The 16,471-nt window shown below is 44.6% G+C and overlaps 1 protein-coding gene across 3 annotated transcripts; it reads left to right on the top strand.

The window, feature by feature from the left end:
- LOC115587028 (TBC1 domain family member 15-like) lies at window positions 1–16,264 on the top strand. 3 transcript variants are annotated; one of them, XM_030426582.1, is made up of 17 exons: window positions 1–110; window positions 4,004–4,105; window positions 4,492–4,566; window positions 4,753–4,894; window positions 5,223–5,430; window positions 6,158–6,260; window positions 6,685–6,879; window positions 7,377–7,505; window positions 7,619–7,722; window positions 7,869–7,963; window positions 8,106–8,222; window positions 8,536–8,636; window positions 9,053–9,152; window positions 9,813–9,910; window positions 10,003–10,119; window positions 13,817–13,903; window positions 14,406–16,264. In XM_030426582.1, the coding sequence occupies exons 1-17, from the start codon at window positions 87–89 to the stop codon at window positions 14,583–14,585; spliced, it is 1,977 nt and encodes a 658-aa protein (XP_030282442.1). In that variant the 5' UTR covers window positions 1–86; the 3' UTR covers window positions 14,586–16,264. The 3 variants fall into 3 exon arrangements, with proteins under 3 accessions (XP_030282442.1, XP_030282441.1, XP_030282440.1); XM_030426581.1 differs by having other exon boundaries at window positions 6,682–6,879; XM_030426580.1 differs by having other exon boundaries at window positions 6,664–6,879.
- Window positions 16,265–16,471: the final 207 nt, after the last annotated feature.

Genomic DNA, 16,471 nt, shown 5'->3' with positions numbered 1-16,471 from the left:
TTTACCGGAAGCTGAGTTGTCAGTTTTGTTTTGGAAGTTGACAGGCACGTGAGCTGCTGACGTCATCAGCAGAGAGAGCGGGTGACATGGCGGCGGACTCTGTGATGAAGGTAAAAACATGTTAACATTATTAATCTTAATCAAGTCTGTCACTTCCTGTTATTGATAACTCTACGAGGTGCCGTCAGTGTGTCACTGAGCCTCACCGCAGCTCACCTAGCTAAACTAATGATGAGTTAGCTGAAGTTAGCTAGCGTTAGCCGCTGTGCTAGCTGTAGTGTAGCCACAACGACACCCTCCGCTCACAACAGCAATCCGAACACATGCCACGAAATCACCGCAGTCGGCTGTGAGCCTGTGTTAACGACATCACTGTTCATCTGAACACTTTGTTTTCACACCGACGAACCGACCCGGAGGCTCCGAACACCGCTCTGAACATTAGCATCGTAGCAACGAAGCCAGCTGACGGCTATTAGCAGGTCGGGCCGCACAGAAGTCACTAAAGTGGTCAACAGTTAGCTTCTAAACACCAGGCAGCCTGTTGGGTCGATAACTGAACCACTCACTGAATAATACAATGATAAAAAAAATCTCTACGGCATTTTAAAAATGTCAACACACTCCAGTTAGCTGACGCCCATACTGCTAACGTTAGCATGGCAGCTAACAAAGTTTCTCAACACAGAAGGAGTTTCAACTGCTGTCAGTCAGTCAGGTGTGTGTACCTGCAGCTGAACAACAGGTGTGTTCAGAGGAGATACAACTGAACAAACATGTTTGAAACGCAGATGGTTCATCTCGACCTGCTGCTGGTCTGACTCGTCAAACCATCCTGATAGGAAACGCTTCTATGATCTTTACTGTTTCTGGGGCTGTTGCTGATGTCACTTTCAAATATTTGACATGCTGACACAATATGATGAAGGTCTAGATCCATGAGGAGAACAGTGTGAACTGAAGCTTGCAGGAGCAGCAGGAGCTCTGGCGGATGAGGCTGGTGATGTCCTGCTGTGGACGCCAGCAGCTGAAACGTGTCTAAGTCAGTTTAAGGACTCTAGTTTGGACCAAACAAACCCTCAGACAGCTTTTTGTGACGGGAAGCTGAAGTTGCAGCATCCAGACTCCTGTGACAATGTTCAATGTGATGTGGTGGAGCCCAGGTGTTGCTGCCCTGCTGCTGCCTCAGGTAATCAGTTAGTGTGTTAATGTGTGTATTGAGTGAATCTGAACCAACCCGTTAAAACACTGAATTCACAAAAACAAACTGATCGATGCACCACTGGCAGTTTTCTACAAGGTAGAACTAAAGCCCTAAAGACGAACTGCCGTTAATTCACACAGAAAGCCGGCGCTGCGGCTCCTAAAGAGGCGTGACGGTGACGTCATGATGATGACATTCAAGGTGTTCCCCTGTGTCCCCCTGTCAATCTGACTCCCTCACTGGTGGGGACGGAGGCTGTTTTATGGGGGAAAGTTCCCTGAAGTCTCGGTCTGGAGGGCTGACCGTCACTCTGTGAGTTAAAGTTTTTTGCCGGTGACAGACACTGCTTTTCGGGCAGAAATGTGAGGAAGAGTCGGTAGGACGGGCGGGAGGACGGACGCTTCTCCACGTATATCTGCGGTATTTTTTTCCTCATATAAGTTGCCAAAGACAGTTACAGTTACTACGTTACTTTTGTTTGGTCATGTAACGTTGCTTTGTGGGACATTTCTCAGTATTAAGGACCTGTGTAGTTAACGTCGGTCCGATCGACACGCCCCCGATACACGAAGCCGGCTTATCCGTTCACACTGGTTTCGGTTCTCCAATAATACGGCCCTGATACTACCTAGAGAGGCGGATCAGGGCCGGAGCGAAATTTCTCCCCTCGCCGCCTCCGAGAGATTCACGCTGAGATGGAGGCGGGGAATTGGCGCACACGTAACGACTTGACATCCCTCAAGTCGTTACGTCCATCCAATGAGCAGTCAGAGCTGACCAAAAAGGATTTTAATGGTCTTTTATCCTTTTTAAGTGCCTGTGGAAAGTCAGTTTTTATCTCTGGCCCAATCCCCACAGTGGTCCGTGGAGCAGGGCGTTTTAGCAGATTGCTCAGTCTCCACAGCTGGCTCCAATCAGCATGCAGACCCCTCAACATTGGTTTTATTGACAATTTTAACCTGTTTTGGGGGCGTGCAGCCTTCTTCAGGAGTGATGGACTCCATCCCAACACGCTGGGTAGCCGCATGCTTGCAGCAAATGTACAGTATGCTGTACAATCTGCCGCACGTGACTGACTGTTGACTTTTTCCTCTCCCACTTCCTCCCCTCCTTCACCTGCCCTTCCTCTGTCGGCAACACCAAACCATGTACCTGATACCACTAGCTCCCCCTTGTGGCAAGACCGAAATGTAGCCCTCCCTATTCCTGTCCACATCACGAACAGAGCTAACGTGAATCACCGCCGCCACCACAGTAAACGAACTCTTACATCCATAAACACACTCATACAGACGTCTGCTACTCCACCCCTGACTTTGAATATGGCACTTTTAAATGTAAGATCTCTTTTAAATAAGACATTTCTTATTAATGACCTAATTTTAGATAGAAATATTGACTGCATGTTTTTAACAGAAACATGGCTGAACACTGATGGACCAATAACTCTCATTGAAGCTTCACCATCAAATTACAATTTCTCATTCTCCAGTAGAATAGACAGAAGAGGTGGCGGCACAGCAACCATCCACTCAGCATCACTTGGTTTTAAAGACATTACATTCGGACACTACACATCCTTTGAATATCACTCCTCAGTTTTCAACAACCCACCCATACTCTGCATGACAGTTTAGCGACCACCCAAACGATGCACTTCTTTCATTTCAGATTTCTCAGAACTACTCACAATCATTCACACAACCTACGAGAGGGTCATTATATCAGGTGATTTTAATGTACACATGGACAATAAATCAGACACTTTTACCATGGAATTTTTAAACCTACTTAATTTTATAAATTTTACTCAACATGTTACTCAGCCTACCCATAACAGAGGACACACTTTGGATCTTTTAATTACCCACGGCCTGTCTGTTAACATCTCCTCAGTGATGGATGTGATGTCGGTCTGTCGGATCATTTCTGTGTCTTTTTTAATGTCCGTGATCTTATACAACAGGATATTCACCAGCAAACTGTCAGGAAACGCTATCTTACTAATGAAGTCACTGCAAATTTTATTAATCTTTTACATGACACTCCTGCAGACATTTTACCTGCCTCATGTGATTTTATAGTAGATAGTTTTAACAGTAAAGTGAGGTCAATCCTTGACATGGTTGCTCCACTCACTCTGAAAAAGACCATTATCACTCCAACTCCTCCCTGGCGAAATGAAAAAACTAGACAACTAAAGAAAAAATGTAGAAAAGCTGAAAGAAGGTGGAGAAAAGACAAATTAACAGTGAACTACCACATTTTCCGTGAACATCTGAACACCTATAATAAAGCAATTAAAGATTCAAGACAATCACATTTTTCAAAACTGATAGCTGATAACCGGAACAACCTCAAAATCCTATTCACAACAATTGACCATCTTATTAACCCTGTTTTTATGAAGTCTAGCAGAGAGTCGTCCATTTCTAAATGTGAAGATTTTGCAGATCACTTCAGAAGTAAAATTGATGATATCAGATCCCTTTTATCCAAAGATCAGAATATCAATTTTATTACTACAGAACCTTTATTTTTACATGAGGACACACTAGAGAAGTTTGTCCTGGTAGATGCTGAGATGCTTGCCAAAGTATCTTCCCAACTAAAACCAACAACCTGCATTTTAGATCCCATTCCCACTTCCTTTTTTAAAACATTTTATAGCTCTTTTAAAGACGATTTATTTAATATTGTAAATAACTCTCTTCAGATGGGTGGGTTACTGCTCCTCTACGGTCCTGCTGAATGTGACACCTCACACACTAACCCTTTAATATTTTGTCCGTCACACAGGTTCTGTTTGAACATGAAGGAGTTTTCATTCATCCTGGCAGCGAGGACGAAGGCAGCGAGCAGGATTTACTTATTTCTGGCTCACTTCGGATTGTTGACAAGGTAAAACATGGCAGCCACCGCCATCAGTGTATGAATGTATGTATGAATTACTGTAAATCACTTCGGAACAGAAAAATGTAAATGTAAAACAGACATGACATCACATGTGGGCTGAGACTAACGGCCTCTGACATCATTGTTTAATTAGCAGGTGATGATGATGAAACAGCTAAATTCACTTTACTGTCGAAGAAGAATCAGAAAACTTCACATGAGGAAGCTGAAAGCAAACATTTAGTTGATCATATAATCAGAATAACTAACAGTTAATTAGGCTCCACTTGATTCTTAATGGCTCCTAAAAAGTTTGATCCTAGCGTCTTTATAAAAAGCTTCACTTGAGGTGTTCTGCTGCTATGAAAGAGGTTGTGTCTGCTCACTGACAGGATGCTGAAATCATGGTGGAGTACAGACCTGTGGACGACGCTGTGGACCCGTCAAACATGCTGTGTGCTGGGAAGGTTAGTGTACCAGAGTAGTCTGATTACTTTATATTACAACACCTAATTTAACCTAACAGCTGGAAGACGACAGCAAACAATGAGATGAAGTGTGTGTGTGTGTGTGTGTGTGTGTGTGTGTGTGTGTGTGTGTGTGTGTGTGTGTGTGTGTGTGTGTGTGTGTGTGTGTGTGTGTGTGTGTCTCAGGACTCCAGCTCAGTGATGGAGTGGGACCAATGTTCAGGTGAGAAGTCGCAGCAGCTGTTAGAAACCCAGCTGAGCTATGAGACGGAGTGGGACATGATCAATGCCGTGTCCTTCAGGAAGAAACCCTGCACCAATGGAGAGAGTGAGTCTTCTTCTTCTACTCTCAGTATGTTCTCACACCTGTTACAGGTTACCTGCAGAGCAAAGTGAAGAAGCGCAGTAGAGTGCAGTAAAGAGGTTACTGATGTTTTAAAACCTTGACCAACAGAACAAACTGCTGTGAAATCATGAAATGTTAGTTCAGTGAAGAGGTTCTTCAGCCTTGTTATCACCTGAAGTACCTGTCACACCTGAAGTACCTGTCACACCTGTAGTACCTGTCAGACCTGTAGTACCTGTCACACCTGTAGTAACTGGCTGATGACCAGCCGTCTGTGTTTGTTTCCTAATCCCTGTACTCGGTCTGTCAGGCTCTCTGAACCACAGCCATGAGCGGAGCAGGTGGGCGTTGACCTTCAGTGTCAGTGACCTGAGGTCCATCACAGTGAAGGAAGAAGGTTGGACCTTCCTGGTCTTCAGACTGAAGGAGTCATCAGCGTCCCTGCCTGCGCTTCACTTCCACCAGGGAGGCAGCACCGAGTTCTTGGACAGCCTGAGGAGATTCGCTCTGCTCAGCGAGTGAGTACCCGACACGTGAATAACCACAGTGAGTCCGACTGGACTGACACCTGTGAAGTGTACTGCTGGCAGGAAGTAGTGTGGCGAGGGTTGGTTCTGTCCTCAGAAGGCTTTCCTCGTCTCCAAGGAGCTTGTTGATCGAACGCACACACTTTCTATAAGAGGACATTGTTAGTTACACCGGTCAGTTTTTGTCATGCGGTTGTGTATTTGATTTGATTTGTGCTGTTGCTCATGTGTCGCCTCAGTGGACCTGTTTTATTAAGTCTGAGCGCAGGGACAGTGTCTCCTCTGTGTGCCTGCTGATAGCTGATATTAAAGTTCTTATCAAAGCCTTTCATAATGAAATCGTTTGATTAAGTGCCGGATATTTTCACTGTGACGTCGTGCTGACCGTCTGTCTCCTGATTGGCTGTTTGGTCTTTCATTAGAGAGATGAATGAAAAGGACGACTGAACACGTTGATTCACTGTTTATTCTCCAGATCTCTGAATCAGCGCTCACGTCTGCTCGTTAGAAATATGTGACTCTTCAGCAGCTCGTCTCTGTCTGCTGCCTGTAGTTCACACTGACTGAACGCTCAGCTGAACGTGGATGATAAAATCAGTCCGTCAGTCGAAACATGTGACTGAGGATCTTCGTTGCTTCGCTGTGGACGTCAGTGAAACAGTGTTTTGTGTGACTGTGATCAGTTCATGTGTGAATATTGTGAGTTTTGTGTTTGCAGGGCTCCAGACGATGAGACGTGTCTGTTGGTCAGCACACCGAACAAAGCTCTGTCTCAGTCCTTCGAGAACCTTCTGGATGACAACAACTTTGGCCTCGTCCATGTAAGAATCTAAATCAGTCAACAGGCTCACAGATGGTATAAACTGCACCACATTCTCATGATAACGTTCACCAGTCAGCTGAGCCGACACACACACAACTCGTGTCCAGCAGGTGTAGTCGTCCTCTAATGGAGCAGATGAAGAGTTTAGTGTTGAAACATTAACGTGCTGTATATGCTTCTCTCTGCTGCTCACTCTGATAAGCATGGCTGAATGTCACATGTCTCCACAACGTCCTCTGCACTCAGATTGTCTCTAGTTGACCAGCAGACAGCTGAAGAACAGTGTTACAGCTGTCTCGTCACGTTAAACCACACTGAGGTCTTTATGTTGTCACATCACCACATTAACCCCCCACACTGACTCAACATCCTGTTAAAACCTGGTGAAATGTCCCTTTAAGAAAAACATTCGTCTCCAGCAGAAGTTCCGAAAAGACCCGTACGTCACCACTCTGGGCGGCTTCTCCAAAGTCACCAACTACATCTATGATGCTTTCCGGGGGACGGAGGAGCAGCACCAGCGCCCACCGGAGGAGGTGGCCGACCTGCTGGGTGAAGTCATCCCAGGACTGGAGATCAACCAGCAGGAGGAGCCCGGCTTCGAGGTCATCACCAGGGTGAGAGGAAGCTGCGGCTCACTCTGCATCTGCATCAACATCAGGGGATCTTTACTGGTTTATTGATCACAGACTTCTTGTACACATACAAAGAAAACAAAGTAACACTTAGTTTTAGCCTGCAGCTAGCTAAGTGTTAGCCTGCAGCTAGCTTAAAAGCCACCAGGATAAAGTCAACCTGTTGTTGTGGGGTAGAGTTAGAGAGTTTGTCAGGACATGAAACCAAAGATCTGTTGATTGTCACTGATCCATGAGTTAGGGTTGGTCTAATGATGGCAGAGCCGTCACTGCTGAAACAAATGTTTAAATTGAAAATGGAGTCTTGGATTTTTTAAATCGTGGCTCCTCTGCTGATCAGATACAGGAAGTTCATTCTGTAGAAACAAACTGGTCTGAGGAGCTGCAGGTCAACACTCCATGTTCTCTGTTGAGCACAGATTACAGGTGTGTTAGCATGAAGCACCTGTGACTGTGTCACCTGTGTACCTGTGTGTCAGATCGACCTGGGAGCGAGGCCTCAGGTGACGAGGAGGGAGCCGCTGTCCCCAGACGACTGGACCAAACATCAGGATCCAGAGGGGAGGATGAGCGACGTCACACACCTGAAACAAGTCATCTTTAAAGGGGCACGTTAGCTTCTAACTGATCACCTCCCTTTAACCAATGGCAGTCACATTATTAATATCCACTCATTGTGTTTGTATGAGGTCATCATGTGACTGGTCATGTGACCCTGCAGGGACTGTGTCACGCTGTGAGGAAAGAGGCCTGGAAGTTCCTGCTGGGATACTTCCCGTGGGAGAGCACGATGGAGGAGCGAAAAGTCCTGCAGAGATCCAAAACGTACGACTGACGCATCCTGAACATTTGTTACACTTTGCTCACTTTACATTATTTCTGTTCTAAACGTAACATCTGAGACGAACAAGTCATCATGTTGTACGTATGAGTCGATCGGATGAGCTGACTGATTGATTGTGTGGTTGCAGTGATGAGTACTTCAGGATGAAGCTGCAGTGGAAGTCTGTCAGTGAGGAACAAGAGAGGAGAAACTCCCGGCTGAGAGACTACAGGAGTCTGATCGGTGAGCCATGTTAAGTTCTAATTATTTCATCTGATCTGCAGTTTAATCAGCAGCTGAACATCAGGAGGATTCTGGCTTCAGATGTTACTGATCAGTTAAACCCATCAGGTGAATTGTCCTCGTGCGCTGTGGCTCTTTTCAGAGAAAGATGTGAACCGAACAGACAGAACTAACAGGTTCTACGAAGGCATCGACAACCCGGGCCTGGTCCTGCTGCACGACATCCTGATGACCTACTGCATGTACGACTTCGACCTGGGTGAGACTCCATCATCCGCCTGATCAGACCTCATCTATGTGTTTAAGATCTCTTGTTGTCAGTGGAGATCATGCTCCTGCTGAACGAGTGAACAACTGATGATGTCACGAATCATGTGACATCTGTGACTTGTGTGTAGAGCGATGATGAGGAGGGTGTAACCTTCCTCACATTAACACAACGAACTAACAGAAATGTCTGATTTCATCATGTTGTGTCCTCAGTGGACAGAGACTAAAGCTCGACGAACGTTTGTTTAGTGACGTCAGTGACTGAACTGTGTGTGTGTGTGTGTGTGTGTGTGTGTGTTCAGGTTACGTTCAGGGGATGAGCGACCTGCTGTCTCCCATCCTCTTCGTGATGGAGAACGAGGTGGATGCTTTCTGGTGTTTTGTGTCCTTCATGGATCAGATGGTGAGCTGAGCAGCAGACTGCAGCTTCTTCATGTTGCATCAGTTTATGTTCAGAGAGGAACGTGTAGTCTTCACACTGACTCACAATCAAACTGTTCTACAGTTTGTAAACCAGCAGCGGGCGTTCATCCAGTCTGAGCAACATTTACACTGAAGCTCGACACACTCCAGTGATGACTTGAGGTCCAGACAACACTGGGTGTAGAAATCAGTTTCATTCTTACAAGATCCTTAAAATGTGACAAAGAAAACAGATGCAGGATAGTTACAGAATCTAACAATAAACTTTAATGCCTAAACTGACCGAAACACAGAATTTAATATTGATGAACTACCCTGAGCATCTGTGTGTGTGTGTGTGTGTGTGTGTGTGTGTGTGTGTGTGTGTGTATGTGTGTGTGTGTGTGTGTGTTTCAGCATCATAACTTTGAGGAGCAGATGCAGGGGATGAAGACTCAGCTCATCCAGCTCAGCACGCTGCTCAGACTGCTCGACTTGTCCTTCTGGAACTACCTCGGTATGAAACTCCTCCCACACACTCACCTGTACCTGTGACAGTGTTAGATACTGATGATGTCATGGTGATGTCACAGAAACATGTCGTCCTATCAGCTCAGTGACGGGTGTGTTTCAGTGCATCAACACACAGACACTGTTACATACAGGATGCGAGTGATTAAAATTTGATTCATATAGTGCTTTCAAAATAAAAGTCACAGTGCTTCACAATAAAAGCATTGAGCACACAATAACAAACAAACAGTATGACATTATCTCCAGCAGAGGCCAATCAGGAGGCTTCCTGCTGCCAGCTGAACCAACCTGACATCTGATCAATAAATCAGCACCTGTCAGCTGATCAGTACAGCCACACTCTACACTGTGGTCTGTCAGCTGATTTAATGATGTCATCACCATCCTGACCCTCCACATACAAACACATGATTCTTCTCTGAACTTCACTGTAACAAGTTCTTAAAATGATTATTTTTTATGAATAATAATCAGTTAATATTATTATTAAAATAACAGACAAAACTGTACAACTAATTTAGATCTAAATTTCTGTTTATATTTTCTCTATAAAATCAGTGTTGTATTGTTGAGTCCCTTTAACTTTAACTGTGTGTGTGTGTGTGTGTGTGTGTGTGTGTGTGTGTGTGTGTTGGCTCTGCAGAGTCTCAGGACTCAGGTTATCTGTACTTCTGTTTCCGCTGGTTACTGATCAGATTTAAGAGGGAGCTCAGCTTCCAGGACGTCCTGCGACTCTGGGAGGTGAGTCTCTGCTCACAGCTGAAGCTGCCATTCTTCATCTCATTGTGTGTGTGGACAGTGTCCACCTGTCTCTAACTGTGCGTCCTCTTCAGGTGATGTGGACAGGTCTCCCCTGTCAGAACTTCCACCTGCTGGTCTGCTGTGCCATCCTTGACTCAGAGAAACAGAAGATCATGGAGGAGAACTACGGCTTCAATGAAATCCTCAAGGTGAGCTGACCTCATGTTGTTGTTGGTAAACAATGTCTGTCTTGTGGTGGTGGTTGTTGGTAAACAGTGTCTGTCTTGTTGTTGGTAAACAGTGTCTGTCTTGTTGTTGTTGGTAAACAGTGTCTGTCTTGTGGTTGGTAAACAGTGTCTGTCTTGTTGTTGTTGGTAAACAGTGTCTGTCTTGTGGTTGGTAAACAGTGTCTGTCTTGTGGTTGGTAAACAGTGTCTGTCTTGTGGTTGGTAAACAGTGTCTGTCTTGTTGTTGGTAAACAGTGTCTGTCTTGTGGTTGTTGTTGTTGGTAAACAGTGTCTGTCTTGTGGTTGTTGGTAAACAGTGTCTGTCTTGTGGTTGGTAAACAGTGTCTGTCTTGTGGTTGTTGTTGTTGGTAAACAGTGTCTGTCTTGTGGTTGTTGTTGTTGTTGGTAAACAGTGTCTGTCTTGTGGTTGGTAAACAGTGTCTGTCTTGTTGTTGTTGGTAAACAGTGTCTGTCTTGTTGTTGGTAAACAGTTTCTGTCTTGTGGTTGTTGTTGGTAAACAGTGTCTGTCTTGTGGTTGTTGTTGGTAAACAGTGTCTGTCTTGTGGTTGTTGTTGGTAAACAGTGTCTGTCTTGTTGTTGTTGGTAAACAGTTTCTGTCTTGTGGTTGTTGTTGGTAAACAGTGTCTGTCTTGTGGTGGTTGTTGTTGGTAAACAGTGTCTGTCTTGTTGTTGGTAAACAGTTTCTGTCTTGTGGTTGTTGTTGGTAAACAGTTTCTGTCTTGTGGTGGTTGTTGTTGGTAAACAGTGTCTGTCTTGTGGTTGTTGTTGGTAAACAGTGTCTGTCTTGTGGTGGTTGTTGTTGTTGTTGGTAAACAGTTTCTGTCTTGTGGTTGTTGTTGGTAAACAGTTTCTGTCTTGTGGTGGTTGTTGTTGGTAAACAGTGTCTGTCTTGTTGTTGTTGTTGGTAAACAGTGTCTGTCTTGTGGTTGTTGGTAAACAGTGTCTGTCTTGTTGTTGTTGGTAAACAGTGTCTGTCTTGTTGTTGGTAAACAGTGTCTGTCTTGTGGTTGTTGTTGTTGGTAAACAGTTTCTGTCTTGTGGTTGTTGTTGGTAAACAGTTTCTGTCTTGTGGTTGTTGTTGGTAAACACTGTCTGTCTTGTGGTGGTTGTTGTTGGTAAACAGTGTCTGTCTTGTGGTTGTTGTTGTTGGTAAACAGTGTCTGTCTTGTGGTTGTTGTTGTTGGTAAACAGTGTCTGTCTTGTGGTGGTTGTTGTTGGTAAACAGTGTCTGTCTTGTGGTGGTTGTTGTTGGTAAACACTGTCTGTCTTGTGGTGGTTGTTGTTGGTAAACACTGTCTGTCTTGTGGTGGTTGTTGTTGGTAAACAGTGTCTGTCTTGTTGTTGTTGTTGGTAAACAGTGTCTGTCTTGTGGTTGTTGGTAAACAGTGTCTGTCTTGTTGTTGTTGGTAAACAGTGTCTGTCTTGTTGTTGGTAAACAGTTTCTGTCTTGTGGTTGTTGTTGGTAAACACTGTCTGTCTTGTGGTGGTTGTTGTTGGTAAACAGTGTCTGTCTTGTGGTGGTTGTTGTTGTTGGTAAACAGTTTCTGTCTTGTGGTTGTTGTTGGTAAACAGTTTCTGTCTTGTGGTTGTTGTTGGTAAACACTGTCTGTCTTGTGGTGGTTGTTGTTGGTAAACAGTGTCTGTCTTGTTGTTGTTGTTGGTAAACAGTGTCTGTCTTGTGGTTGTTGGTAAACAGTGTCTGTCTTGTTGTTGTTGGTAAACAGTGTCTGTCTTGTTGTTGGTAAACAGTTTCTGTCTTGTGGTTGTTGTTGGTAAACACTGTCTGTCTTGTGGTGGTTGTTGTTGGTAAACAGTGTCTGTCTTGTGGTTGTTGTTGTTGGTAAACAGTGTCTGTCTTGTGGTTGTTGTTGTTGGTAAACAGTGTCTGTCTTGTGGTGGTTGTTGTTGGTAAACAGTGTCTGTCTTGTGGTGGTTGTTGTTGTTGGTAAACAGTTTCTGTCTTGTGGTTGTTGTTGGTAAACAGTTTCTGTCTTGTGGTTGTTGTTGGTAAACACTGTCTGTCTTGTGGTGGTTGTTGTTGGTAAACAGTGTCTGTCTTGTGGTTGTTGGTAAACAGTGTCTGTCTTGTTGTTGTTGTTGTTGGTAAACAGTTTCTGTCTGGTGGTTGTTGTTGGTAAACAGTTTCTGTCTTGTGGTTGTTGTTGGTAAACACTGTCTGTCTTGTGGTGGTTGTTGTTGGTAAACACTGTCTGTCTTGTGGTTGTTGTTGGTAAACACTGTCTGTCTTGTGGTGGTTGTTGTTGGTAAACAGTGTCTGTCTTGTGGTTGTTGTTGTTGGTAAACAGTGTCTGTCTTGTGGTGGTTGTTGTTGGTAAACACTGTCTGTCTTGTGGTGGTTGTTGTTGGTAAACACTGTCTGTCTTGTGGTGGTTGTTGTTGTTGGTAAACAGTGTCTGTCTTGTGGTGGTGGTTGTTGTTGGTAAACACTGTCTGTCTTGTGGTGGTTGTTGTTGGTAAACAGTGTCTGTCTTGTGGTGGTTGTTGTTGGTAAACACTGTCTGTCTTGTGGTGGTTGTTGTTGTTGGTAAACAGTGTCTGTCTTGTGGTGGTTGTTGTTGGTAAACACTGTCTGTCTTGTGGTGGTTGTTGGTAAACAGTGTCTGTCTTGTGGTGGTTGTTGTTGTTGGTAAACAGTTTCTGTCTTGTGGTTGTTGTTGGTAAACAATTTCTGTCTTGTGGTTGTTGTTGGTAAACACTGTCTGTCTTGTGGTGGTTGTTGTTGGTAAACAGTGTCTGTCTTGTTGTTGTTGTTGTTGGTAAACAGTGTCTGTCTTGTGGTTGTTGGTAAACAGTGTCTGTCTTGTTGTTGTTGGTAAACAGTGTCTGTCTTGTTGTTGGTAAACAGTGTCTGTCTTGTGGTTGTTGTTGTTGGTAAACAGTTTCTGTCTTGTGGTTGTTGTTGGTAAACACTGTCTGTCTTGTGGTTGTTGTTGGTAAACACTGTCTGTCTTGTGGTGGTTGTTGTTGGTAAACAGTGTCTGTCTTGTGGTTGTTGTTGTTGTTGGTAAACAGTGTCTGTCTTGTGGTGGTTGTTGTTGGTAAACACTGTCTGTCTTGTGGTGGTTGTTGTTGGTAAACACTGTCTGTCTTGTGGTGGTTGTTGTTGGTAAACACTGTCTGTCTTGTGGTGGTTGTTGTTGTTGGTAAACAGTGTCTGTCTTGTGGTGGTTGTTGTTGGTAAACACTGTCTGTCTTGTGGTGGTTGTTGTTGGTAAACAGTGTCTGTCTTGTGGTTGTTGTTGTTGGTAAACAGTGTCTGTCTTGTGGTGGTTGTTGTTGTTGGTAAACAGTGTCTGTCTTGTGGTGGTTGTTGTTGTTGGTAAACAGTGTCTGTCTTGTGGTGGTTGTTGTTGTTGGTAAACAGTGTCTGTCTTGTGGTGGTTGTTGTTGTTGGTAAACAGTGTCTGTCTGGTGGTTGTTGTTGTTCGTAAACAGTGTCTGTCTTGTGGTTGTTGTTGTTGGTAAACAGTGTCTGTCTTGTGGTGGTTGTTGTTGGTAAACAGTGTCTGTCTTGTGGTGGTTGTTGTTGTTGGTAAACAGTGTCTGTCTGGTGGTTGTTGTTGTTGTTGGTAAACAGTGTCTGTCTGGTGGTTGTTGTTGTTGTTGTTGGTAACAGCATATGTCATTTGGTTGCAGCACATTAACGAGCTCTCCATGAAGCTGGACATCGAGGAGATCCTTCAGAAGGCGGAGGGCATCAGTCTGCAGATCCGGAGCTGTAAGGTGAGCTGCTCACTCATCCAGGAGCTTTCAGCCACATGTCACGGTCTTCATCAGAGGATGCAGTCGAGCCATTGACTCAGACATCGGGACACAGTCAGTCAGAGCTCCACACGTGTCGCTTCTGATCTAAATGTGTCCCAGTGCGTCTCCTGGCTTCAGATAAAATCACTGTATCTCTGTCTGACCCTATGGATGATGTCATCACCTAGGAGCCCTCAGAGGTTAGAGGTCATCTCCATCCAACACAGCACCACACTGAGTGACCTGATGGAGGCCGTGACATATGGCTGAAAGCTCAGAATGAATTCAGCTGAAAGGAAACGGTTTAAATGTGACAGATTTCAGTTGGTTAGTAAAGTTGATTCAAAGGTCCGGATGGACGGGTCATCTGCCTGTTGGGTTCTGCAGAGAAACGGACTGTGACGGACAGAACTCTGAAGCTGTGAGGTTTGATGAGTGTTGATGTTGGTCTTGTGTCTGAACTGTCGTTCATCTTCCTCAGGAAATGCCTCATTCCATCAGCGTCATCCTGGGCTTCGACACACAGGATTGTGGTTCTGACCTGACAGACTCTGGCTCTCCTCCCCCTCCCAGACCGACCCAGCGGCCTGACGCCTGCTCCAACGGACACTTGAGAGAAACCAGCTCTCACAACAGCTGCAAAGTGGCCTTCATATCGTAGTGAAACGCAGAGACTGACTCGGTGTGTCAGCAGCAGGAGGACGAGGATGTAAAAAGGATTGAAGATTATTCAGAATCTTATTTTTGTAATTTCTTGTACCATATTGTCTCTTTGAGTCGAACAGTCATTCCTTCTCTGCTGCTAAGGATGTTTTTCTGAAGCTCCATCCAGACGAACCAGCCGCTTGCTCATTAACTCATCGTTAAAGATGAAGCTGCAGGATCTGTGACAGACGGCCTCCTCCGGGTGGCGCCGCACAGATGCTGCAGGAGGAGAATCCAAAACAAATGAATTCACAGAACCAAGATTCTCCTGAGAAGTTTCCTTCAGTAAAGTAATCTACTACATCCACGAGTACACTGCAGACATGATGCTAACAGCTCACTGAGCTCTCTGAGTGGACAACAGCTACATGTTAATGAATACAGGCAGCAGCTGTCTGCAGCTGACTGCTCATTGGTCCATACACAGGCTTAATGTTGGTGTTAGCATGTTAGCATGGCTCAGATCAGCAGCAGGAGGAGATGGCTGCTGTGTGAATGGAGCTTCAGAGTCAACATGACGTTTATTCACCTGAAGAAGACAAACTGCCTGCTGAACTCTAATAATCCATAACCTCCTCAGTATTAATCTGCTAATCTGACACCCGTCCTCCCACATGACGTGGAGTCAGACGAGACGTTAACGTGGCCGGAGGAGACGGTTTCTTCTTCATCACAGGAAACCGTCTCCTCTGATGATGATGACGACATGAACAACCACGTCAGAGGTTTAAAGGAATACGGCAACATGTTAGGAAGTCATGAGTTTTCTCACTGGGAGTGAAAAGAGAAGATCTGATTCTGTTGGTCACATTAAAGGATCATTCCAGGTTATTTCCTCACAGCAGGTTGTCAACATTTTCATTTCCAATGTTTCACACACAGACTGAGAATGTTGATTAAAAACAGGATGAGATGCTTTTTAACATGAATAAAAATTTCCACGTAAGAAATGAATATTCTCACATTTTCAGTCTCGTGTCGATTTAAAGTCAATGTTTCTGCCTCCAAGCAGAATGAAATCATTTTCTCTTGAATCCCAAACGTCGACACGCAGTTTGCAGTTTGTGGGGACGATGTAATAAACCTCAGTTCTGTGTTACCGTGGTAACAGCAGGTGTGTCTTCATGCTAGGACAAACAGTTGAGCAGCTTCTATGATAATAATAAAGAAGTTGGTCTGAATCGTTCCAACCTTATCTGATTCCAGTCGGTTGGAGTTTCCTGTGTCTCCTTCACAATAAAAGCCAGTTGAAGTGTCTTAAAGGGAAGCAGCAGCAGGAGATGTTGTGTTAGCATTAGCAGTAAGCTAACCTGGCTAATCTGAAGGGGGTTGGTGTGAATCTTCTCTTTAAACTCTCAGTGAGAAAACAAGATGTGAAAATATTGTTTTTGAGTGAGACGTGATGCTCGACTGTCACAGTTTAGGTCCAGATTGGACCGCTGACAGCTTCATGAGAACGAACATGTTCTGAGCCTTGAACAGCTGTGACGCTTTGGACTCTGACTGCTGCCTCTCCTCCTCATGGAGCTCTGCTGTGGTTCTGCTGTGGTTCTGCTGCAGGTTTAACTTTGTGATTTCAGCTCTTTCATGTAATCGATTGAACACTTTAGGCAATAAAACTGTTTCAGGAGCATTTTGATTTGATTTCTTCTAAACTGCTGAATCTAGTTAAAGATGCACTGATCAATATTTTCCATGAACAGAACAAATGTCTGTGTGTCGTAATTAGAAAGTCAAAGAGGATGATGATCATCGTAGCACACGTCCTGTCAGAGAGCAGCTCACAGACAGATGTTTCCATGACTGAACTGAGCTTTTCTGGTGACACAGTCATGATAACAC

Source organism: Sparus aurata, chromosome 8 (genome assembly GCF_900880675.1).
Source record: "Sparus aurata chromosome 8, fSpaAur1.1, whole genome shotgun sequence".
Classification (NCBI taxonomy): domain Eukaryota; kingdom Metazoa; phylum Chordata; class Actinopteri; order Spariformes; family Sparidae; genus Sparus; species Sparus aurata.
This window is presented reverse-complemented; position numbering and strand designations above follow the sequence as displayed.